This window comes from Xiphophorus maculatus, chromosome 11 (assembly GCF_002775205.1).
Source record: "Xiphophorus maculatus strain JP 163 A chromosome 11, X_maculatus-5.0-male, whole genome shotgun sequence".
Lineage (NCBI taxonomy): Eukaryota > Metazoa > Chordata > Actinopteri > Cyprinodontiformes > Poeciliidae > Xiphophorus > Xiphophorus maculatus.
The window spans coordinates 30,431,648-30,458,572 of NC_036453.1; the positions used below are offsets into that span (position 1 = coordinate 30,431,648).

Genomic DNA, 26,925 nt, shown 5'->3' on the forward strand with positions numbered 1-26,925 from the left:
CAAGATTTTCTTTAAATTTAAAGAAACCTTTTTAGTTTCTTTAGAAGTCATAGGAGAAATAGTGAAATGAATATTACAATTAATAATATAAACATACAAGAAGTAAATGAAATTAAATTCTTCTGTGATCTTTGACCATAAAGTCTGATGTCTCAGTTTATTGCTGCATTCATCTTTCCTTTTATCCTGACTAGTCTGCCAATTTCTTCTGCTGTAAAATATCCCCATACTATGATGCTGCCACCACCATGCTTCACTATCAGGACTATATTGCCCTGCCTGGATTCCTCCAAACATGACACCTGGCATTCACACCAAACAATTCAATCTTTGCCTCATCAGGGCAGAAAATCTTGTTTTTCAGGATATGGAAGTCCTTCCGGTTCCTTTTGACAAACTCCAGACAAGGAGTGGCTCTCAACTCACCACTCTACCATACAGGACTCATTATGTAAGCCCTTCTGCATTTTTCTTCTTTCTTGACAGAGGAACCCTGGAGCTCCTAAAGAATGACTTTTGGGCTTTTGGTCCCATCACTGACGAGGCCCTTCTCCCTCGATTGCCAAACCTCTTCCATATATGAATGATGCAGGCCACTGAGCTTATCAGGACCTCAAAACAGCAGAATTTTTCTGAACAAACCTTCTCCAGGTTTGTGTCTCAAGGTAATCCTGTCTCAAATGTCTACTGACAATTTCTTTGTTTCCATGCTTAGTTGTTAACCTTTGACTTGCACCATCAACTGTGGAACATTTTCCAGGCATCTTGGTACTTTTCAGAATTAAGTCCAATAAACTAAATTTACCCAAACTGGACTCAGTTCAAGCTGTTGAAACATCTGAAGGATGATCAATGGAAACAACTGAATTTTGAGCTTTATGGCAAAGACTGTAATACTTACCCAAATGGGATTTTCATTTTTAATAAATTTACAAAACACTCATTCTGTCTTGCTCCCACATTATGATAGTGGGGTATTCGTGGGTAGAATTTTGAGGAAAGAGTTTAATTTAATGCAATTTGGAATAAGGCTGCAACATAAAAAATTGGAAAAACGTGAAACTTTCCAGATGCATTGTATGTGAATGTGCTTAAAATAAACCTTATCCTAACTGTTTTTAATCTATTATTTTAAGAACAAAACTTTCGTTTCTGCTCATAACCTGAAACAAAAATGGTGTTTGTTTTTGCAACTTATTTAAAATAAAAGCATTTGCTCTTATTTTCACTTTTATCAAGTTAAGTTTTTGCTTAACTTGCCACTTGTGTTTGCAGTGTAAACATGCTCATTACTTTCAATACAACTGAATGCTGTGTTGAACTGAATGTTAATAATGTTATTTATTCTTATGTGTTTGCACAGAGGCGTATTCTCAAATGCACGGTTATGTTGATTCAAACATCATATTTACTGATGAAAAATGAACAAATGTTAATGGTCAAATTACTATAAATGCAGTTTTAAAACGGGGTTGAAATGCGTCAATTCCACTGAGTGGCGCTGTTGCAAAAGAAAACCCATGTCACATGCATAAATAGTGTATCTTCACTATTTATTCTGGAAACAGCTTAAATAGCTGAACACAGGTTCTTCAGCTTCACCTCTTTTTACACCACAAAAGGTGAAATGTTTGCTGTGAAATTATGCATGTTTGATGTTTGGGTTACCTCTTTTAAAATACTAAAGTAAGGATGTCGTCTACATCTTTAGTAATTGAAAAAAACTCTGGCATAGTTGTTTATATGATCTGAAATATATTAATTATTTAAAAACAGAACATTTTACATGAAAAGCTGATAAGAGATTAAAGAATAAACTCGATCGTCTTTGGGAAAATAGCTGAAAATAGCTGAAGGTCAGTCAGATTGGATGGAAACCATCTATACACAACAATTTCCAAGTCTTGCTCTAGATTCTGAACTGAATGGATTCTGGCCTTTAAATGGACAATTCTGATACATTGATATGGTTTTACCTTAATCCTTCCATTGTTGCCCATTCCAATCCTCTGATGGGATGTTTAGTGTTAAGTGTTTTGAAGTTAACAGAGATTTTTACTATTTGTGCAAACATTTTGCACAAATAGTAAAAATGAATGCTTGAAAGATTAATATTATTAAGATTGATGTGCTTTAAAAATTGTTTATTTGATCAAAAAGGTATTTTAGTGGTTCTACATGACAATTCAAATCAGACACCCCATGCGTTGCTTTATGCAACAGTTCTTCCTATGTATTTATGTGTGTGTGTGTGTGTGTGTGTGTGTGTTATAGTAGTAGTAGTAGAGTGAATTTGATTTCTCTTCCTTTTAAATTCTGCTAACAGTTGAGTAGGTGGTGAAACAAAAGTTCAGTTCTTGTGAAATGATTTGTCATCTTCCACCTCTTTCTCTGTTGCATTAGTCACCTCTGTGTGTTTCCTTGAATATATTTAAGTGTTTTTTGATAACTTATTTTAGAACTTTATCAGTAAACACTCAGATGGATATCGTTCTGTGTCAGTATTTATTTGGAATACTGACACAGAGGAATAAAAGTACTTCTGAAATGTAATTTCATGCTGTTGCGTTAAGGTAACCCCGTGTATCTCTTTAAGCAAGCTTGTCACTATGAGCAACTATCAATGTAGTAAACATTGACACTGCGTCAGTTTTTACCCAAACAGCAAGCTTTCATCCCTCTCAAAAAGGCCCAGAGGTTTACTGCAGAGTTCAAGGCGAGTGCAGTAACAGGTTTAGGGGTTTGAGTTATCCCTAAGGTGGTGGAGGATTATTTTAAAAATGGCTTTCCAAACTACAAGTCATTTGTTGTGGATTATGCAGATTTCTTCAGTTGTTTTTTATGTTTATTCCCTAAAAGTAAAACTAGATTACTGTGAAAAGTGGTTCCTTGTGTACATTAAGCGATGCAGCCACAGACTCAAAAATCTGCTCCATCAGGAATATTTTTCATTTCAAATTCCTCCCATAATCATCTCTGACAACTAGGTCCAGCTGTTAGATGACAGCCTAAACTAAACCAAATTAATACTTATAATTTAAGTAAATAAATAATCTGATATTCTACAGTATAACCAATGTTCTCTGAATATTCTTTCTCTCTGATTTAGACAGCTGTCAGCAATAGATGTCTGGTTTTATAACCACTGAAGCTTTTCAAGAAGCTTTTTCAACCTCTGTCCATGCTGACATTTCTCTTTATTTCCCACATGCACATGCACTTCCCTTCTTTGATTCTTTGCTCCTAGCAGTAAGAATAAGACCAGTTAAATGAGAAAGCATTTGTTTCACCGTGCCTCTCAGAAGTTTTTAGTGGCAGAAAGCACAAAATACATGTTTCACATCTTGAAAAAGGCTCAAAGTTTACTTGCACTACCAGCTCTTTCATAAACCCGCCTGGTCTGGTAGAGGAAACTGTAGATTGATTTCCAGGTCCCTGGAGGAGTGCATGCAAAATAATCAGTTAATGTAACGGAAAGGACACCTTGGCTTCACTTCCACGTCTGCCTCCTCTCTCTTCTTTTTCCTGTTTTCTCTGCAACTGATTTTGGTTGCAGCACTCGAGGCACCTGAGTCTTTTCCTGAAGCTTTCACATGCAGATTTAAGTATGTTAAAAGCCCCTTATGCAACAGAAGCTAATGCATGTCAAGCTATTTCTTTATTTTTATCCACTGGTTGTTGTGTCAAATTATTGTTTAGTTTGTTTAACTAATATTTTATGTCTTTTTGTTGCTCAAGTTGGATCATGATGATCTCTACCCAATAGCGTTTATAAATGGAGAAAATGAAATAAGGAAAGTACATGAAAGAAGCAGAATTTGTCTTTAACTGTCCTGTTAACTTTGCAATGTGAACTCAGGTTGAGTTTCTGCATTCTCATCTCCTCCATCAGTTTGTGTTTTATTGAGAGGCATTTTTGTTCAGACAAACAAATCAAGCTTGAAATTGAAATGTCAAAGGAGTGAGCGAGCAGCATCTTGATTTAATTCTTGGAGAGTAACCGTAGACGACATTACCAGAAGAAAATGAGCTGATATGTCTATTTACTCTGCCTGCATTGATGTGTAAAAGCTTGTAGCGTTCTCTCTGCCTCATTCTGCGGAACATGTTTAGACAGAAGACCTCTTAACACCAACACACTATAGAATTGATTTATACTGATCATATTTTAATCATGGTGCTCGTATGCAAAAATTTCTCATCTGGGAGGAGTAAATGAGCTGTTTCTGCAGTTAAGCACTTGATGCATTCTTAATTAGAAAAATGACCCATCCCTATGGCTTGCTGCATTTAAAGGCTGAATAAACAAGTCATTAGAGGAAGCAATGGGTACCTTATCGCATTTAGAAAAGACAGCAGGGGATGTTCACATGAATGAAAATGCAGGAAGCCTGTTTGAAATGTTTAAGAGAGTATTCCAGACCGCAACATTCATTACCACTGCGCAGTATAATAGTCTTAGACTCAGTAAGGCAACCGTTAATGTCAACATTTTCAAAATGATAATGCAATAAAGTTGAATAAATCTTTAACTTTTATTTTAACCTATACTCAAATAAAAATGCCCAATGAACCATCGATGTGACCTGACCTGCACTACACAATAGAAAGAAGAAATTAGAGACAGTAAATCCTGTTTGATTTTGTCTGGTGCTTTTCTTGAAATGTGACATCTCATTTTTTCCTACTTCCACCTCAGGTTTTAAGTATTCTATGTGTATTTAATATTTGGTAAATGTATTTGTTCCAGTTTTGCCTGTGGCAGCTTCTTTTTAGGTTTCTTCTAGTGTTTCAATAGTGTTCAATAGTGTTTCTGCTGGGAGCAATTTGAGGAAGGACTTATCTTTGAGGAGTTTAGTGAAGTAAACCCCATGTAGAATTTTGTTTTGTTATTTTCTGGAGAAACTAACAGCCTTCCATCGATTTTTCTCAGCTGTTGTCAGACTGGGAATAGCTCAGGCTGCAGCGACTCTTCCTGACATCATAGCCCCAGACGAGTTTGCATTCAACCACTCTGTCCACACTGTGATCTTCACTGCGAGTCATCGTCTGGTGTTCCCTGTAGAGCGACATTCAGCTCCCACCAAAGACACTCGTCACTCCTTCCCCGGAGCGGCAGAGGTCTCTCTACTCAGAGCTCAGCTGCTGTTACTCCTCCTGTTACAGACTCTGTTCATGGAGGAGGTAATATGACATTTTGCATCTGACATTGGCTAGGTACTTATCTCATCCAGAGCCTCTTTCAGCTTCTTTCAGTACAACCCACCCATTTAAAAAATAAAAGCAATAAAATGTCGCTGGGGGAAAAGAAATACTCTTTCAATTTTTCTTCAATTGCATCTGGTCTATTCCAGGTTATGAAATTATTTTTATCTAATTTCCAATATCCAGAAACACACCTCAGGTTTACATGTGCACAAACAACTGTTAAAAGCCAACAACAAATAATAAAGAATTGTTCAGCCATCACTCTGGTTCCCCATATAGTCCTATAGCACAGTCCCCCTATGCGCCACATATAGTGCATACCCACGTTTTGCACCACTTACCAGCTTTTATGTACAGTGGTGGAGGAGTGCTTTGTTTTGCAGCAACAGGAAATGTGCATGTTGTCAATGTTGAGTCAAACATAAACTCCTCTGTTAATCAAATCATTCCAGAATCAAATGTTGAGACATCTGTCTGACAAATGAAGCTTGGCTGAAATTGGGTTATTAATAGATCAGTTATCCCGACTGCATTTCTTTAATGAAACCATGTTACAATATTAAGACTTATATGTACCTTGTTTTTAGGAAAGCAACCTGCTCAGTTGGGAGGAAAAATAAGGATGTGAGTGCTTTCACAAATTCAAAGATTGCTCTTTGGAAAGGTTATTATAATCCAGTATGTCAGCAGGTCACAACATCATAAATCTATTGGATTATAACAGACTCAGGCACGCACATTCATTAATGGATTGGTTATCAGCTAAAGTCATCAAGTTGATTGAAAAATTTCAACTTGACTGAATATTTTTTAAAAGGCAACATGATCACAGTCAGTACACTGAGCTGACTGATATTTGGGTGTCACCTACAACATGAAAGCAATGCAATTTTCACAGTTGTACTTTCACTTACGTATACTTTTAATTCATTCATCCAATCAAGATTATTCATCTTAGAAGAAAAAAAACAATAGAAAACTGCATCTTAATTGTTATAACCATATTCCAATGGTAAGCCACAAAACAAAATAACTGGTTTGTGATTAAAGCATTACACATTATTATTAAAATGATATCATTTTTATTTATTTTATTTTTTTTATCAAGGTGGCATGTGGCTCCTTTCACTGACAACCACAGCTTAGAGTTAAGAGCCTCAGCTTGTTAGTAAGTTTGACTTTTGCTTCAGCGCTGCCACTAAACTAGATGAACTTGGACAAAAACATACATTTTAATTTCAGCAGTGAAACTTTTTACTGCCAGTGCTTCTTGAAGTTGTTACATTCATTCATAATCCAAGTCACACAAGCCTATCCGCCTTATCATCCCCTGAATGTCATAACAAATATGAATATTAGTCTACTGAATCAGAAAAATAATTATCAAAATGCTTATTTTTTACATTCAAACTAATATGTTTGCTTTAATGGAAATCTTATATGCTCCAAAATTCTCTTCTATAGTGGACTTGCAACAAATATGTATATTTTTGAGTGTCGGTAATACATTTAGTAAAAAGATGTGAACAAGACTTTTGCTGATATTGTTCATTCCACCCACATTTTCTTGTTAGAGTTTCATCAGGAAGTCAGTCTTGGAATCGTTCAGTCCTCTCTCATCCACAAACAAACCAGTCACCACCTAGAAAACAATGGGGCAAAAATAACCCATAATCCTGTTATTTGCTCAGCAAAGTTACATGTGTTCATTAAACGACGACTGAATGAGGCAGATGATCCTCTATTCTTGTGACATAATCTACTTTTCTGTTATGTGACTAAAGTATCCCCCCGGAGAGGATCCTGTCTCATAGCTGCTTTTGTCTTGTGCTGTGAATGGAGGATCATGACTCATCCAATGTACAATGATTATTTCTTCATGTCCACATTCTAGCAGTAACACCTTTCAGAGACTGCTGATAAGGACACCTAATCCTTTACTCTAAATCTCCTGAATCCTGAGAGACGAATAAAAGGAAGGAGTGAAAGACAAGAAGAAGTAGAAGCTGACTCAGGGAATACTGCACCGCCTGGTATTTGCTCTGAAGTCACTGCTGTGCAGCCCCACCCTTGTGAAGCATAACATAGTCTGTTAATGTGTATGTGCCTGCACATGTAGTGTAATGTGTATTACTTGGCTGTAACTATCGAAGTGAGGAAAAGCAATGTAGAATTAGAAACATTAAACAGTGCAAAAGGATTCCCACCTCTTAAACCTCTTCAGATTTTGTCAAGCTGCACCAACAGACTTTTAAAAAAATATTGGGAATTTCCATGACAGGGTACAACAAAGTAGCATATAATTATATAAAACAGAAAAAAAGATGATCCGTGTTAGTAAAAATCTGAAAAGTGAATAGTTAACCATCTTTAACAGCAGTAACTTCTGGAAGCAACAGCTTCTAAGCAAAGCTCCAGTCTTAGTGCTACTATATAGAGTTAGACATTCAAACAGGTAGCTTGAGTTAGATAAGCAGATTCCACTTGAAAAACAATCGAAGGGGAGTAAAACGATGTAAAACAACAACAGGACTTTCATTCCAACTCATGCTGATTTGGAATGAAGATTACAAATGTTTTTCAGCTTAAGAATAGTATTTACTGTGTGTGTGCTTCTGCTCTCCACACCACAGAAAAAAACCTGCACCTGAAATTTTAGTCTCTAGGTGAAGGAATGTCAGAGAAACCTCAAGACAAATCCCTCTGTGAATGAGTGTGTTAGGAAGGTGGGCAGATTAGAGAAGTGCCCACCTCCTCCTGATCTACAGAACAATGGTTAACCAGAGATAAGCTCTGGCTTAGAGTGTCTCTTGGTAAGTCTGAGCCAAATCCAACTCATATTTAGACCTGTGCTTTTGAGAAGGATCTGGACCTGTGAATGAAAGCAGTTCTTTGGCGAGATTGGATAACAACTCCTTTCTGACTATGATATGTTGAGAAAGCATTTGAAATGTGGGCGACTGAACACGCCACAGACTGTTCTGGGGTGTGTCACATCAAAGCTATAAATTTCATCATATTTGACTTGGGCTTTATGTGACAGATCAAAACAATGAATTTAATAATTGTGAAATTAAAATCAATTGATGCATGCTTTTGGATTGCTTTCACAAATACAAATCTAAAAGTAAAAAGCTGCTAACTGTCACCATTTTAAGATTGTATTTACAAAAGATTTAGAAAACTATGCACCATTTTACCCCACTTCACAAGACATGATAAATCCTGCTTTGAGGAGGTTTTCTGGTTAGTTGGTAAAAAAAACAAAAACATGACACATCGTGGTGGCAGAATCAGGCTGTGGGAGTGCCTAATCCAACTTGAAAATCTGCTCAGATTTAGAAAACTATGTACCAATTACCTTCCACTTCACAATTATACCCTACTTTGTGTCATCGAACATTAAAAAGAATGAATATCAAACACTAAAGTTTGTGGTTGTAAAAAAGAGAAAGCGTGAAAATGTTTAAGAATGAATTCTTTTAAAAGGAAATTGAGCAATTTTTAGATTTTATTTTTAAGATTTATAATCTTATTTCATTAGTTGGGTTTTGGGGTTTTGCTAGGGGAAATGTACTCTTTCAAAAGAAAAAAAACATGTAAAGTCTATTGCTGACCAGGGGAGGCTACAACAAACAAGCAAATAAGCATCACAATAGTTCACTCTGTGTTGTTTTGGTGTAGAAGTATTTGCTCACGCCTTTTCTGGGAAAGCTAAACTAGATGGCCCTGTCAGACCAAGAGCATGAAATGTCATGCTGGGTGTTTTGCCGTTCCAGTGGCTGTCAGCAAAAACCTCTGAACCACAGTTCAAATCGTTAAGTCTGCCTGTCCCATCCAAGAACAGCTGATGACACACGGTGAATGCTGTCGAAATCTGGGAAAGGTGGGGAGGTGGCAGAAAAAAAGAAAAAAACATGGAGGAGGCTCTAAATGCTGCTGTGCTTGGAGCCTGTGTTTATATGCGGAGCAGTGACTGTGCCGCCTCTTCAAAGCCAAAAAGCCGCAACTGTTTTGTAGTTACACTGACAACAATATTCGTGCTTCTCTGAAAGGGGATAATGCTTCAACGCTAATCATATCCTTTGACCTTTGCAGCTAACAACCAACAGCTTCTGCATATGTGCTACATGTCAACAACACGTCTGTGCAGATGGCAGGTGCTCCGACGAAAATCCAAACAGGAACACAGTCAGCCGCCTCGGAGGGACACAGAGGCATATTGTCTCAACTCTAAATGTAACATTTATATTTGATCAGCAGACCTTACTGAGAGGAACTAGGAAACTGTAGTAAAGGTGACCTGGGAGTTCATATTACACAGAGCAGCACTGTCAAACAAGAACAGACAAGTGCTGAGGAGGGAAACATCGGCTGCCCACACAGACACACAGACTCTGAACACATGCAAACGCTGAAACCTGAATACATTTATGGCAAGAAAGTGTAGAAGAAATATCTGTAACGAGTTGTACACATGCATTTTTGATGAAATGGGTGTCAGACGAAATCTCATGATAAATGAATACCTGCACCTCATCCTGTTTAATGTACAAAATTCACACGTAATATGCAGCCAAGTCACAGGAAATTGCAAAACATCTCGTTTTACATCTCAGCTAAGCAATTTAATTCATTTTCTGTTGTAGTTATAATCAAAGCTAAGATTACAAACATATAGAGTTTAAAAAACTTCACTTCAAAATGTAGTGCAGAAAATTTAAACAATTTCTCATTTAAGGCAACTTGAATCATTACTAAAACAATTACTACTAGCCTGACTTTTCTGTGAAATACAACCAAACACCCATTATATCCATTATATCTGCTGTTTTGCTGTCTTTGCAGGTGGCTCAGGGATTATTTCAGTTCAATCAAAGGTCATAATCCGCTGTTTTAATAAGTGTCAACGCCAGTATACAAAATAGGGATCTAATTTGGAGAAAATGTCCCCTGAAGCCTGCATGCTTACTTTCTATCTATGTTGACTTAAATTGATTCTTTCTGCCTTATTTGATGTCAATGACTGAGATTCACAGAGTTTTAAAACAAATTTTCTTGTAAACTTCTGCTGTGAGAATCCGTACTTCATTGTTTTATTATTGTTGAAATAAAATAGACACATTTGCTAATAACTTTAAATGACTTGTTAATATGTTTCAAGTTCTCCAGACCCCAAAAGACAAAGAAATGGCTTTGTACCCTTTTTCAGTGTCTGATGTCACTGCCTGTCTTTCTCTTGTGTTATTGAATCTATTTATATTGAGTCATATAATGTGACGCTAATAAACCACTTCATGTGGTCAGACAGGTTCTTTTAATGGGATTTATTGGCTCTATACGGTCTGGCAGTATTCAGACCTGGGTGTGGTTCATGAAATTTAACCCATCTTTCTAAAAAATGGGGTTCATCACAGTTAATTCATTATTTAACAAATAGGCGAATAGCCTGAATAGTTTTTTCTCCTTTTAAGAAATAAAATCATCATTTGTCTTTAAAAATGGACACTTACACTCAGTCACTGCCCTACTTTGTTCATCACTGACCTTAATTTGGTGAGCTGAGCAATAAAATCACTTTCACACCTCATCCTGTTTTTGCAGGCACGTTCTGTTAAGTGTGTGTGTGTGTGGGTGTGGGTGTGTGTGTGCGTGTGGGGTGGGGGGTGTGCGTGCTCAGGAGCCTGTGTGTGTATGTCAGACTCACTACCCCCCTTTCCACTCTCCCTTTATGGTGTGGAGATTAGGTCGTTAATCCAGTAGACCTCATAGAAAAAGCCTCTCCTGATGCCACAATAGCTTTCAATCAGTCCACTGGGGAGAGGACGGACCTGCTGTTGATAGGCATCCTGACCCTGTACACACACTGGCAACAACAAACACAGAACCACACACAGAGCCATAGACAAACACTAGTTCTTTATCAAGATTATATTAAAATCCTGATATAGCTAATCCATAAATGTCTTGATTATTATTTCTTAATAACACCTCTTCTCAGAAACTACTTGTAATAAATTTGAATTTTGGAAGATACTGATTAAAAACTGGCTCTGATCACACAGCTTGACAAAGACCTTTAGTGTCTCATTCTTCTCTCACAAATGAGCACTGGCTCATTTATTGATTTTCTCTTTGATTCACAAGAGGTAATCTTTACATTGTCTGACTGCCTCTTTTTCAGCTGTATAAAACGTATTATTATATTATGGAGCACCACTTCCAGTTCAGAGCAGAATTAAGTTATTAAGTCCAACATTTGTTTTCCACCCAGGATGAGAATAACTGAAAAAAGTTTGATCTTTAGTCATTAATAAGGTTTATAATCTTTGTCACTGAAAAAAAGCTTAACAAAATGTTAATTAAATTAGACTTTTAACATAAACCAAGAAAGCTTCCTTAGTCTTGAGTTTTTGGAGAAACAAAATCCATCTTGTATCCAAATCAAAACCCTTTTCCTTGTAAACATTTGATAATACACGGAGAAAACCCCTTTCCTCTCGTGTAAGTTATTCTCTGATCCCTTCTCAGTAATAATAAAAAGTACCGTCTTCAATTCTGTTCAGACTTCACTTTGGTGGACTGTCGCCATGTTCTTGAGCAGGACTATGTAAAGCAGCACAAAGAGAAATACCGAGCAAGGATGTGGAGGCGTCTTGAATTCAAAATAAAATTCTTCTTAACTGTGGAGACTATAGCATTCAAATTCCGTAGATATATTTTTTAAAAAAAGAGGATTGGAAAATTATATAACATTCGAATGCAAAGAAACAATAGAATAAAAGGCCATTTTTTTAAAACCTCCCTTTTCCTAATATTACATACCATACCCTACAAATGTGAAAATAAATATTTCAATTATATGAAATCTAAATGTGGTAACTATAAGTTACCCTAAAAACAACCAAACAAAATACCATGGCTTTTATCTAAAATGCTTTCTTTAAAGAGTCATCTCAATTGTTTTATTTTCTTCCAGCTTAGCTTATTGGTATGGCGGGCCTGATTGCTGTGGAGCGTGAAGGTGTATTTTAAATACGAAAGGGGGGGAAATAAGCAAGGATGTAATTACTTGCCACATGAAATTAATTTAGATTAACTTATTCACAAATAAAATGTATTCATATGACCTACATGTATTCATATGACCTTCATAGCAAAGGTCCATGCAAAAGGAACACAGTCAGGCTAATTTTGTACCTCAAATGGGAAAATTGTTTTCAGTCAAAATAATATTCTAATTTTTCAGTTAGAACAAGTTTGGGTTTATAATCATCAAGATTAGTAGAAATAAATTCCAAAATATTAATTGTGTGTAAATTCAACATGTTTAATTTTTTAAAATTTAATACTAAAATAAATTGTGTTTTTCTTTTTGTTTAATTTAACATAATTTCGTGTTATTAGAGTCAAATAACACGTACGAAAATATGATGGAGTAGCTCATAGAAAAACTAAATCTTTTCAGAAAAATAAAAACCTTATTTTGAAAGTCCGTACCGGAAGCACTATGCCTGCTAACGTAAATATCTTTACGTTAGGTTCAAGGCAGAATGACAGCTGAGAGTGTTGTAAAGGTGCAGCATTGCGGTCCGTAACAACACCGACAGTTATCCACGCACTTTAAAAACAAGGACCGACAACATTTAAGCCTTTCACGCTCTTTTTCTGCCTCCACCTGGACGTTTCAGAGTGAAACGGAGGACAGCAGCCGTCATTCTTGAGGATATTTATATTCTCCTTCTTCGCCGACAGAGAGAGCGAGAGCAAGAGAGAGAGAGGAAAAAAGATCCGGATGTACCAGCAGTATTGTTTTTTTTCGCATGGCGTAGACACCTATCCTTCAACGGAATATTGTTGATGATTGGAGGGTCGAAGGAGGCCCTCGGGTCGACAGCTAACACCATTAACGTTAACTTCTCCTCGATAGACACCTCTTGAAGGATTAATTAATGAAATGATTGTGCAATCATATTGAGGAAGAAGGTTTTATATCCTGTCTTGACTACCTCAGTGTTGTGACTGGAGAAAGAGAGAGACAGTAGAAGTCAGCAGGAATAATACATTGTGTCTGTCTCCTGCCATAAACCCCACAGAGGACGCTTTTCTTCTACAAACACCGAGGAGGAAAGAGGGGGCATTTGCTGTGTGAGAGCGGGGTGTATGAACGTGTGAGCACCAGAAAAAAAACCTCCAGGATGTCGGGCAGCACCTCAGCGGACATGGTGAGATAAATGACTGGATATCAGTTCTGTATCATTTAAAGCCAATAATTTCCACAGGGGTTCCTGACTCTAAAAGCGCAACACAGAAGCATAGCTCATGGGTCTGGTTTTATTACTGTGATTTCCAACTGCACTTCCTTGTTGGGCTCAAAGTTTGAGTTAGTCATGTTTTACTTAGTTCCTTATAAACGAAACATAACTTTTACAACTTGACCAATGGGGAAGGAATACTGTGGCTATTCCTAATAACAACAGCTACCCGGTACAGTTTAAAGAAGCCATTGATTCTACTTGTAAGGCACTCCACAAGTCTCCTGTTCTTTTATTTATGATGTTGAAACAGACCTTTGGTTGGACTTTATCCTGTCATAAAAGGTTACAGGATGCACAAGTTTATATTAAAAAAATATGCAGTTCCTCAAACTATTGGGTTTTACTTCTGTGTTTAAAACAGCTGCAAATAGAATATACAGTGTCTTCTGAAAGTAGTTATACTTCTTTATTTTTTCTCATTTCCTGACATTAAAACCTCAAACTTCTCTGTATTTTGTCTAGATTTTATATGGTAGATCAAAGAAAAATAGTGGAAAGTTGAGGGAAAATTATACAAGCATTAAAATCCACCTTTAAATTTTTATTATTTTGTTATTATATCATTTAAAACAGTCAATTGCATCTGATTGCTGCAGAGATCATATATTTAGTCACAATAGAGCTCACTTTGTGTGTAATTTAATTGCCCTGTATATATAGTTGTTTTGTGAAGGCCCAATCTGACTTTTAGGGAACATTAGTATGAAGTTGTGGCAAAGTTTAAAACCGAGTTAAGTTTGAGACCTTTAATTGGAATAAACAGCCAAAAGGCCCATGGTCGCTCTGGAGGGGCTGCAGAGGTTCACAGCTTGTGTGGGAAAATTTGTTGACAGGACTACCAGTTGTAGACGCCACAAATCTGGCAGGAAAAAAGTCACAGTTGAAATAAACCCATAAGCCCTGCCCTGTTTGTAGTTTACCACAATGTAGGTGAACCATCAAACATGTGGAAGAATGTGGTGCAGTCAGACGAGAACAAGACTGACCTTTTTGGATTCCATGGAACAGACTGTTTGTGTAGGGAAAGCTGACAGTGATCATTACCCTACATACAGCGGGGATTGTAGTGTCATGCTTCGGGGATGCTTTTCTGATCACTTGATTGGGTATAAATCTGGCCATTTTCATGAGTTTGAGTGGTCCATTCAAAGTCCAGAGAAAGTCCAACTTAGAATATCTGGTAATACTTGAAAATTGAAGTTCATAAATGCTCTCTAAACAATATGAGTGAATTTGAGCTATGTTGCAGCCAAAATGGGCAAAAATCTTTACTTTTCTGTCAGTTTCTGAACAAAACATTTACAGAAGTACCTTGAGACTTGCAGCTGTAGTGCAAAACAGTTCTAGTAGGGATGCAGAGGGGCTGAAAACAAATGTATGCCACACTATTCAAATTTTAACATTTCATAATTTTCCTTCCAGTTCAGATCTGTTGAGTTCTAGATCAACATTGTGTTCATCTATTGCATAAACAAGGCATAAAATGCCTTGTTGTTTGTGTTTATGCTGTGGAAAGGTTCAAGGAACATGAACACTTATGCAAGATCTGTGAGTTATGAACTGTTCGACTCCTAAAGTCGCTGCTTTTTAACTTATGTTGTAATGGTGTATCTTGGACATTTTCCTATGTTTTATTGGGTAAATGATTAATTGAGAAAGATAGATAAGTGACTTTTTGAAAAGGGCAGCATTACTTTGAGGATTATGACAGTGACATCTCTGCTACATCAGAAAAAGAAGGTAGTGTTTACCAGATAAGTTAAATAAAAGTATAACAAACTCCCTAAAAACAAAGGAAGTAGTATTATTTGTGGCATTGGTATCACAAAATGGAATGCATAGCAAAATTTAATGAACACTTTCAGAAGTTTTCCTCAGTGAGTCACATCAAACATGTTCAGTCACCTTTATTTCAGATTCCAGTATCCAAAGAACTGTTGTTCAGAAGTGCTCATATGTTGAAATTCAGTGACATAAAATATGCTGTCAGGTTGTTTTAGTGGAAGAATTATTTTTCTCTGCTAACTATTAAAAGATATATACCTGTTCAGTTTTTTCCCAATTGTACTACCATGAGCTTCAAATGCCAATGGAGATCTGTGGAATCTGAAATAAACTTCTATGACTTTTTCTCTTAGCATTGCAAGATTTAATGTTTATTCATGGAGAAAATATGCACGTCCAGTCCACATAGCATTGACCTTTTTACTCCCGTCAAACAGACAAACAATTGCTTCTCTAATCATGGCTGTCATCTCTTCACCTTGACATTGTGTTAAAGCATGCAGCACTGGGTTTCAGTTCAGCTTGTTTTTTCTCGTTTTTATTTTTCACACATCTCTTCCATGTCATGGCCTGGTTTTTATTAAATAAGTGTAACATTTAGTCTCAGAAGAGATTAACCTTCAGATGTCTTGAGGCTGTTTTTCTCCCCTTACTTTTGAATGAATGGTAATTGAATCTTAGCTGCCATGTTACAACTTAGATGTAGTGATGTTGTGCTGAGTTACATGGTGACCTCTTCAGACCATGGTCATCATCATCTGACCTAAGAAGACTCTTCAGACTCTTAATGTCCATCTTCATGTGACATATCAACTTGTGTCACACCAGCTCTCCAACAGTGGTTGGTTTTATGAGCTCTCATCATAAAGATTTATGCCAGGCTCACATGGGTAAGAAATGCACCAGATTACAGTCATAAAATGCATCCAGCTGGATTAAGGTAAACTAATTCCAATCTGGGAGTTGCATGTCTGTCATCTTTGCTCCTAGCAGACGTTTGGCACTAAGAATACTGCCAGGTCTATGTTTAGAAAGGATAAACTGTGTAATGTGCCCCTATGTCAAGATCAGCTATCCCAGCTGTGCATGTGTTGTTGCCCGTCCACACTCAGCTGACCGCCCCCACGTCCCTCCCACCACCTCCCACTGAACAGCAGGTTCATTTTGTCGCCATATCTGAGAGCTGACCTCGGCGTATGCATGGTCCACTCGGTGCAAAGGCATCTAATAGCAACGCATGTGGAATTTCCACAGATTATGAGCTGAATCTTTCATTTTCTGATCCGTCCTGACTGACGGTCTAATCCGAACGACTCCACAAGAACATTATTAGAAGGTTCTGTTTTGTGCTCTGTGGAAAAGTATAGGATTTGATCAGAGTATTTCCAGTTGAGATTGGAGAAATATCTGCTTTATCAATTTTTCAAGTCTAGTCCCTGTGAGCCACTGTCCTATTAGGTAATTTTTTTTCTCATGTCTCAAGCAATTTAGCTGAACTTACCCGAGTCCTACTAGTGGCTTTATTATTTGATTCAAGTGTGATAAGGCAGAGACGCAGTGTGTGTTTCGTGCGTCCATCAATCCCTTCCCAACCTCTGTAGAAATAAAAGCCTAACATTCATAGAAAACGTTACTGTTGAATTTGTGAAGATTTGTGATGTAAGAAATCTGCTTATTTTAAAAGATGTGCATATGGTGGCTGTATTATTCTTCTATTTATCAACAGTTAGGTGGTGACCAGGAGAGGAGCTTTGAGTTTGAGCCTCTAGTGTGTCATTAAACATCACTCTAAATCTCTTACCAGCTGGTTTTACAGCTCTAGCTTGGATTTTAGTCTGAGATTTTCTCCTCTAAGGGGAAGTATCACATTATTATTATGTAATTTGACATCAACACCCAGAGTAAAGTTCATTTACTTGGTGGTAAATTCCAGAGTTCACTAGTTTCCTAGTTTCAAACATTGTTTATTATAGGTTTTATTCACCCCAGGCCATCCTGTACCTGGTTTGTGCTGTTAATAAGCCCAAGGCAGAAACATAAAGGTCAAGTTCTGCACATAAGTAAGACATTTAAGGCTTCCTAATCTCCAGAACAATTACTTCCCTCCATGGTGGAGCTCTGTCTATACATCAAATGAGCTCCTTGTGTTCCCCAAGGAAACTTAGGCAAATATCAGCTATCAGAATCTCACTGATCCTGTGCAGCTGAAATCGGCAGCAGATGCACATTCTCTTTCAATTTCCTCCAGCTCCCTTAGTCAGTAGAAAAACCCGGTAGTATACACATTCTTAGAAAGACTCTATGGAGTAGGAGTTAGAGTAGGAGGAGAGGAGACTGCTGGTGCCAAACACTGTGGGTGAATGAATCTGAGAGAAAGAAAAGAAGAAGGAACAGTCATTTCCCTCAAGAATGGAGGATGGGTTCCAACGGAGTGAAAAGAGGGAGGGGTGAAAGGATACAAAAACTGTGAAGAATAAGAGGAGGGGGGAGACATACCCCAGAAGTGCTGACAAGGTCGAAGTGTTCCCCATGGCAACAGGGGGTTGCCTGGACCGCAGGTCTGAAGGCAAGTATGTAGAGGAGGCACTGCAGGTATGTGGCAAGTATGAGAGAAAAGATCAGGGCTAGTGCAGACACATTAGAGGAATAAAGCACCTTTGGTTTGGATAGAACCTGATGAATGAACCAACAGGAGACATGATGTCCCACAGTAGACATAAACGCCCACACATGATAATTCCTTTTCCACAATTTGACTTAAACTCATTCAACACATTTACAGTTAAACCCAAATGATTTTTTCCCCTGGCAGATTTAGGTGTACTCCTGTTTTCTGTTGTACTACAACGTTTATTTTGACAGCAAATGACAGCTAGAGCAATGCTAAAAGGGTATGATTTTTGAAAAGACAATTTCTCAGTTTATATTTTCGCAAAAATGGTATGTTGAAAATTATTTATAGCCTTTACAATAAATACTAGAAAAATATTTATTGGTATAACTGTAATCAATCTGTTTTTATAATTGCTGACCTGCCTCTTACATGCTTACATTGGTATTTTGATTATTTTCATAGTGACCTCTAAGTATTTGTAGTTGGAAGGCCACCTTGCCATCCCGTTAATATTTTATTTCCTGCTCAGTCTCTCTGTCAGATTCAACTTTAAAAAAGTTATTAGTTCTTGTAAGAAAAAACTTATTGGTAAAATTCAAATTTTACCATAAATATGTCAAGGATAAGAAGGATGTTGGGGTTACTGCAAAACATGCTTCTGTTTATCTTAAATTCGATGAAGAAGTTGTCAACCACAAAACCAGAGTAAAAGAGCAACATGATATTTATTTTGGGACTGTATCAAACAAAAGAAAAGCCAATATTGCCCACAGTAACAAGAGCTAAGTTGACACAATAACACAACATCAACAGCAGACAGGTATATTTATTTCAGCGCTCCCTGTGGACATATTTAATTTTTTTTCATAAGATCAACAAGCAGTTGCAGCATTGCAGAACTTTGTTTTCAGCCTTGGGTACAGATGTTAGCACAATATTCTCTGAACCAGTGTTATAAAAGTTTTAATTAAAAAAAAAAAAGTTGTCAAATGTCAAAACCTGTGACTCCAAACCTGCCGATTATTACATATTGGAAGTTTGACACTGGAAAGACTGTTGCCTTGAGTTTGAGGGGCTAAAATGTTCTGTCGTACCTCCTGGTCTGAATGAGTCAGGGCTGTCAGTGTCACCACCAACACAAATTAACATGTTCTCACCACTGCCCAAATGACAGTGTCTGACTACTACCCACTGAGTTTGCAATGACTGAGAGCCAAAACACTTTACATCCTTTTATTGATCACGCCTCAGTCACTTCAGTGAAAACCTACTTCAATAGAGGTTTGTCATTTTGACAGCAGACTTGTTTTTTAATAATTTTTGTTTCTAATCTAATTCTTTTAATGCTTGGCAAATTAAGTTTGTTCTTTTTAACTCTGCCAACAAAGCTCACAAAATAAAGGTATTTTTCTTGTAGACCAATGAGTTGCATTCTTTGCAGTCGTGATAAAGTTTGGACACACTAAGGCAGCGTGTTTACTGATTTTTGAACATATTAGACTTAGACTTAGACTGACTTTATTGTCATTTTGCATGCACAGGGTGTATACAGAACGAAATTTCGTTGCATACGGCTCAGGACAGTGTTTTGAGCTTCCAATGTTGTGAGGTTACTCCAGAATAAAATAAAATACAGTATAAAATATAAATATAAATATAAAATATAAAGTGCAGGAATGACAGTAAAAAGGAAGTTACTTAGCTCTGTACATGTGCAAGGTATAAAGTGGAGACCAGATTTTAAGTGCAGTCCAGTTAAGAGTTCAGCAGTCTGATGGCAAGTGGGAAAAAGCTGTTTCGGAACCTGGTGGACCTGCACCGGATGCTGCGGAACCACTTTCCAGAGGGCAGCAGGGAGAACAGTCCATGGTGGGGGTGTGAAGTTTAATATCAATTTAAACAGCATTGGAAAATTTAAGTAATGTATAGCCAAGTGAGTTTTGTATTGTAAAAAAAAAAGCTGACAATAAATAAGCAAAGAGACCCTTGTCTTTATTTTTTACTCCTTCTTAAAATGGTTAAAAATACCCACCGAGATCAAATCTCTGTGACATTCATATGAGGAGAATGTCATTACTCAGCGTTTTGAAGCAGGTTTGCTTCAAAAATTTGATGTGCTCTTGACTGCTGAAGTAAGTGTGAACATCTTCATGAGATGCAAAGAGCTATCTGGTTCCTTCAGAAAGAAGATTAAAGGGTTCAAAGATGTTGAAATCACCCTTTTCACTGCCCAGAAATTAATCTGGCTATGGAGGAAATTCAACAAATTGGCAACATGCACAGTTCTAACCATCCAAACAACTTCAATCTGCCAGCAGACCGCATGGCACTAAAATAAGTGTTGTGGAAAAAAAAGACTCAAACGTTGTCATGGGACCTATAGCAGGCTCCTGCTGCTGATGTGAAAGTGCACGCCTGAATAATCAGAAAGAGACTGCACCAGTCTATTTCATGGTATGTGCACGAGAAAAACACTTATGCTTTCAAATAATTAGATAAAGACTAGACTAAAATCAGCCCGAGAGAAGATGAAACTTCTTGACCAATGTTCTTGACGAGTCTGAAATTGAAATATTTGGACAGCACAAAAGAGGACATGTAAGCCAAATACTGCATTCAATGAACATCACTTCATATCCATATGAAGCACTGGGCTAGAAGTGTCAAGGTTTTGAGATCTTTTGCTTCAGCAGGACAAGGGCAGTTCATCATCATAGAGTCCACCATGGCATATAAAGGAGAGTGCTTTTGGAAATTGTGAGGTCATCTCTAAAGAAATAATTTAGCACAAGCATAACTTGACCCTGCAACCTGAAAGCGACTCAAAACATAACAGTAAATCCACCAAGAACTGGCTTGAAATTAGAAATGGAAAGTCCTGGTCTGAGTAAAAGACTAGATTTTGACCTCAATGAGATTATTTGGAGTGACTTAAAACAGGCTGTAGATACAAGAAAACTCTAAAACATCTCACAGCTGAGAGTGACGAGTGGGACAAACTGTCATCAGATAGAAATCAGAGACTGGTTGATGGCTACAAGAAGGTTTTCACTAACGTTATTTTATCTTAGCTAATCTTTTCCTTCAGGAAAAGGTTATGGTGTGGCAGGGTTCTATGAAATCATTTTATTTTCCTGAGATGTCTAAAACTAAGATTAAACCTTGATAACATTGAACATTTCTGGATAAGGCTCTGAATATTGTGTAAACTTTTTCACGTTGTAAAATGAATCATGTGACCTGAAATAATCTTAATAATTTACATCTGTTTCCACTTGTCAGCATGATTTTCTGTTAATTTTTTGTGGTTTTAGCTTTAAACTTAGTGTAAACCTTTACTTGGAAATAGCTTAATGCACTCTAAATCTATTGTTCATAACACATAACTATCGATTAGTATCATTGTGAGGCTGGAAGGTTCTCTGTGTGTGGTTCACAGTCTATTCCCACATTGACCCCCCCAAGCTAAACAGACACACACAAAGAGGCCAGAGGTCAGGGTCAGAGGTGAACAGTGTGTTGGTCTCTGCTGACAGAACAATGGGATGGGGAATCCTTGCTGCTGAAAACAGCTCTCCGTGTCCTGAATGGCAACTTCAGCTTAACTCAGCATGTGCGACACAGAGCAGCCAGAGATAGAGAGAGGTCTTCAGCCTTGGGACGGCGTTTCTAACCGGACTTTGATTGACACATTTAAAGACGGATGGGGGTTGGAGATCCACAGAGTCACGAGAGTGCCAGTTGGACGAAGCATGTTTTTGGATGTGCTTGTATTGCTGATGCCATGTGTTGGCAGTCTGAGTCACACATCAGGATTACGTCATGCTGCCCTGGTGGCGCAGCTGATATATCGACTCTGACACTGTCACATGTAGACCTCACAGAGCCACGGATAGTCTTGTTGGCAGCTCTGAAGGGGCAGGAGTTGGGCTGATTCATATTCATTAAAAATGTGTTAGAAAATTTGTGACATGTTGTTGAAACGCTGACAGATGGGGACAGGCAGTAGATAAAACAATAGTTCAACTTCATGGTTGAACAGTAAGGATTTATTTTAATTAACTTGAATAGAAGAACACATCTATGAAATTCTGTCGATCTTTTTGGTGGCTGAGGCCGTTCTGCATATTTCCAGAATGATTGAATTACATTAGGTTTTTGTATCAACAGTACCTGGTATTAACAAATCTTTCGTCCGCATATTTGTCAGACTTTTGGAGCGATATACTGTCTAGCAGTCCCTTTTAATTGTTCTGAGTTAATTCAGTCTCATATTGATGTGTCCCCAGCCACCAGCAGGGAGTCTCATGTAGACGCTCTGGTCTATCGACTGCTTTTGGAATAGTTCTTTTGACATATGCTTGCCCTTGTGATGGTCATTTCAGCATGTGCTGCAGCATGTATATCCTGTCTTACCTTCTTCAAGAAAATGAAAGCCATCCTGCAGAGACGTATTATTACATATCTCTCAGTATTATAATTTTTTTTGTAACATTTCCTATGAAAGAGCTTTGTTTCTCTTAACCTTGTTAACCTTGATTTTTAGTTGATCTAAACTTGTAGCATGAAGGTGAGACACGTTATTTACGATTAAGTGATGCAGTGATCAGAGGTCCAGTTGGGAACCTGGGCATTTCTTTTCCCTGTGACACTCTCCAGGTCATACCTGCAGGACCCCAAGGCAAAACTATTGGCCTTAATATCTTTGCCAGGGTTGAGGAATATGTTGAATTTAGGGAGAAAAAGCTTTCAAGAGGAAACATCTGGTACTTTTTCTGGAGTCTTCTCCTGATCCCTTTTGACAGTTTATTTACCTGGAATGTACTAATGCTTTTTAAATGCAACAGATATAAAATGTGTCACTGTCTGAAAATGATCCGATGCCTTGCGTGTGTAGCCTCCCTAAAAAAACAATGGAGGAGAGAAAAGTGGGACCATAGTTCAGTTTTTATGTCAAAGATTTTAGAGTTCGAACGTGACATACATGAGTGGGAGTGGGTGTGAGTAATATACAGGCGTTCTCTAACACGCCCACTCCTGCTTACTAAACCCTTTAGGCCTGCAGCCTGTTCTGATCTGCCTGTGTGTATGTGTGTATGTGTTTTGTCCACACAATTATGCATGTTCATATTTGCATGAAAACACAGCCAAAGCACAACCTGTCCTTCCTGTTGAGCGTGACGTGTTTGCTGTCGGCATCGCCGGCTGTGGAAACACCCACACTGGTTCGTTGTTGCTCCACGTCGTTGTACAAGCTGAGCTGCATCCAAGAGTTTGGATGGAACAAGCCTGGAAAAGTGTCATTTTCCTAGATCTGGATAAGTATGGGTCAACAAAATAAATATATACATGCATTTCCAGACACTCCATTCCACGTTTTTTCATCCTAAGTGTGAAGGTCAACTAGCCTTCTTTTGTTTCCTGAGGTTAAAAAGTCCAGGTGCCTTCTACGTAAGCACGTATGATTGCCTAGTCCTGGATGACTCAGATTCTGCAACAGCATACAGTACAGACCAAACGTTTGGACACACCTTCTAATTCAATGGGTTTTCTTTATTTTCATGACTATTTATAAGGCAAGAAATCTCACTTATTAACCTGACAGGGCTCACCTATGAAGTGAAAACCATTTCAGGTGACTACCTCTTGAAGCTCATCAAGAAAATGCAGAGTGTGTGCAAAGCAGTAATCACAGCAAAAGGTTGCTACTTTGAAGAAACTAGAATATAAGGGGTATTTTCAGTTGTTTTACACTTTTTTGTTTAGTGCATATTTCCACATGTGTTATTCATAGTTTTGATGCCTTCAGTGTGAATCTACAATGTCAATAGTCATGAAAATAAAGGAAACTCATTGAATTAAAAGGTGTGTCCAAACTTTTGGTCTGTACTGTATATCCTTGCATCATAGATTTTGAAATGGAACTGATCTACACTAGTTCAGATGCCAAATAAGCTGTGAAATAACCTTTTAATTCGCAATGCCAAATCAATTTTATTGTTGCTTTTTCATGGTTTGGGATATACAGTATATGTAGCTAATAAAACCTGAAAACTAAACTAAACATTTGTGCTTAAATGTCCAAAATTGTGACATAAACAAAACAAAAAATCAAAACATTTGAAATCAGTTGCAATTTCACAGTTATTTTGGAACCCTGATGTAAGGGACCATATGTTTCTCTGCTCCTGTAACTGTAACATTTGATCCTTGTTAAATTGAAAATACCTAAAAATATATTACATGTGTAATTTATCTCCTCAAGTACTGTCCTAGTTATGGTCCATAAACAGGAAAAATAAAATGAGCAAACTGGGAGTTTCATTGGAAAACGATGGCAGAAAGTTTATTAGTCAAGAAAGTTGTTTTTGGAGATGATTTGAAATGATGATTGATACTTGGATTTGAAAGTAAAAAAGGGAAACGAAACTGGACTTGTGAAAAGGTCACAAAGTGACATGTTTAAAAATAATCATGACTAAAACAATACAATAATGTTCTGTGCATGTTGATTGGGGCAGTATTGCAATTAGTTTTTTTTATTTGCACGCAAGTGAGTTAAAATTATTACAGCTTTAAAACTACATTTAACGTTCTACTTTAGAAGTAGAAGTAGAACTTTAAATGTTGTTTTAAAGCTGTAATCATTTGAATGTTTATGCAAAATACACAAATTAACAGTTTTGATTACTGAATAGAGAACTGTCCTTGTGTGTGTGTGTGTGTGTGTGGAGGAAAAGTAGAGGATGGGAAAGGGTTGGTGTGCTACCAGCTCAATAAAAGGGGCCTTTCAGCTGCACTGGAAACAATTTCCAGCTGAGGGGACATTTTTATTAAAGCTCTTCTCTGCTTGCACACGCTGTGAGTGTGTGTTTTGCGTCAGAACAGCCAGCAAGCATGAATCAAATGTCCCTTTCGGACCGTTTTTTGGTACAAGTTGCTACTTCTAAATTGGTACTTAAAATATGTCTTGAAATTTGAACGTTCTGTACTTGTGTAATGACACAAGTAGAAGGACTCAGAAACAGGACAGACGTAAATTATAAAAACATTCAAGTTATGGTCAAGCATAACTGACCTACCACATGTCACCAATAGCCTTTCTTTACCTTGATTGTTATTCTGCTGCATTTGTCAGTCATGAAAATTGTTTTTTAATGGACAAGAAAACAAAAACAGCGAAGCTACAATGTAAAGCAAAACTTGGATAGACTTTTACTGCTGTTTTGGTGAACAAGTACAACTAAAAAAAATTGAATATTGTATAAATGTGCAGTGGGGTTTAGCGATTTGAAATGCAGCACATGAAAAGTCAAGCTTCCTATATTGTGTCAGTATGAGGTATTTTTTCCAAAGGCATAACATTTTCTGTAGTAATTACATTGTTTTCTTAAGACTTAAAGCTTGTTTAAGCTGGTGTCTTATGTTAATGTTAAATTGACTAACATTCATCCAAAGTCATTTTTGTTTCTGTGTTGTTTGCAATCTGATTTTATTTAGTTGTGTCAGAGTAAAAAGGGTTTGGATACAAATTCACAAATGTTTTCTGATTTGTTATTTCTAAAGTAAAATTAACCTTACTTATCTGCCATTTTTTGTTGGTCTGTTGCATAAAATCTAGTTGTGACATATTCTAAGTATGTCACAGAAAACTTTGTGGTCCTGTGACAAAATGTGACAAGGAGTATGAACAATTTCACCAGGCACTGTGTAGCGCAAATCACTAATCTTGAAGAAACTCTTTTTTTTTTACACGAGTTTGAGGGTATTACACTAAATTGAATCAGATAATTTCAGTTTATTCTCCTGCTTTCATCCAACTTCAGTGTTTTTACTCCATTTTGGCTTCATGGTGTGACACATTTTGATTTTAGGACATTCACACAGAGATCTTGGTAAACACAGTAGGAATAGAGAAGCTGAGGTCACAGAAGAGTTGAAGAGAGTTTAGAGCAGAGGGAGTTTCTCTCTCTCTCTGTGTGTGTGTGTGTGTGTTGAAGAGCAGGGTACATGGACAGAGGGTATATTTGGCCTTCATGCTGTCTTGCACAAATTTGTCATTGCATGTGGGATGCTATGGAGCACTTTGACTATGAATATCTGTAATGATCCCGACAGATATCCCGACAGGGCTTTTTTCTGTGTGTGTGCGTGTGGGGGAGCACGTGCGTGTGTGTGTGTTCTTCCTTATCTGAACTAGCTTTCTGTAATGAAGCAGCGGACCTTGGACTACAATGATTGAGGGCTTTTAAACTGTCCGTGTTTTTCATTTTCTTGTAATGAGGAACAGTTGTAAAGGGAAGCAGCAGAATGTTAGCTTAGGCTGGAGACTTAAACCACTGAGATAAGTGATAGATCTGATTTAGCCTAATATTAAGTTACAACAGCTTTCCATGGTTTTAGAATTGGTACTCTAGGCCATGTATGCTGTGGGTGTGTAAAATTAGCACATTTTACCCAACCTTGGTGACAATGCATTGCAGAAGTATTTACATTTTTATTCCATTACAACTATAATGTATTTTATTTCAAGTTTATTGGTTAAACCCACACAAAGTACTTTCAAATAAGATTATATGCAACCAGCTGCCTTCAGAATTCACCTAATTAGCAGATAGTGAGATAATTTAATCTCTGTATTAATACAGTGGTTCTGTGACAGCCTCAGATGTTTGTTAGAGAACAGCAGACAGGTCAGAGATAAAGATATAGAGAAGTTTAAAGCAGAGTTAGATAAAAAAAAATCAATGTCCCAAGCTTTAAGTAACTTACAAAGCCCAGTTCAAATCATCATTAATATGGAAAGAGCACGGTACAACTGCAAACCTGCAAAGACATTTCTGCATATAACTTGTATTCATTTTCTAATTTTTACAGTACTGAGTGCAACATTATTGAATATTTTTTAAATGCCTCAGTTATCACCAAGTAAAAGACAGCCTCCCCATGCTGGACACAACCTGGCTGGTGGATTTGTTTATTTGAGAGTCCATGCACAGA

The 26,925-nt window shown here is 37.4% G+C and overlaps 1 protein-coding gene across 1 annotated transcript in view; it reads left to right on the top strand.

Annotated features, from left to right (window-relative positions):
- Nucleotides 1–12,747: 12,747 nt before the first annotated feature.
- The window catches only part of ubl3 (ubiquitin like 3), a 36,740-nt gene continuing 22,562 nt past the window's right edge, over nucleotides 12,748–26,925 (top strand). Inside the window, exon 1 of the mRNA XM_005808420.2 lies at nucleotides 12,748–13,433. Within this exon, the coding sequence (XP_005808477.1) occupies nucleotides 13,407–13,433 (27 nt within the window). The 5' untranslated portion in view covers nucleotides 12,748–13,406. The remainder of the gene's footprint in view (nucleotides 13,434–26,925) is intronic.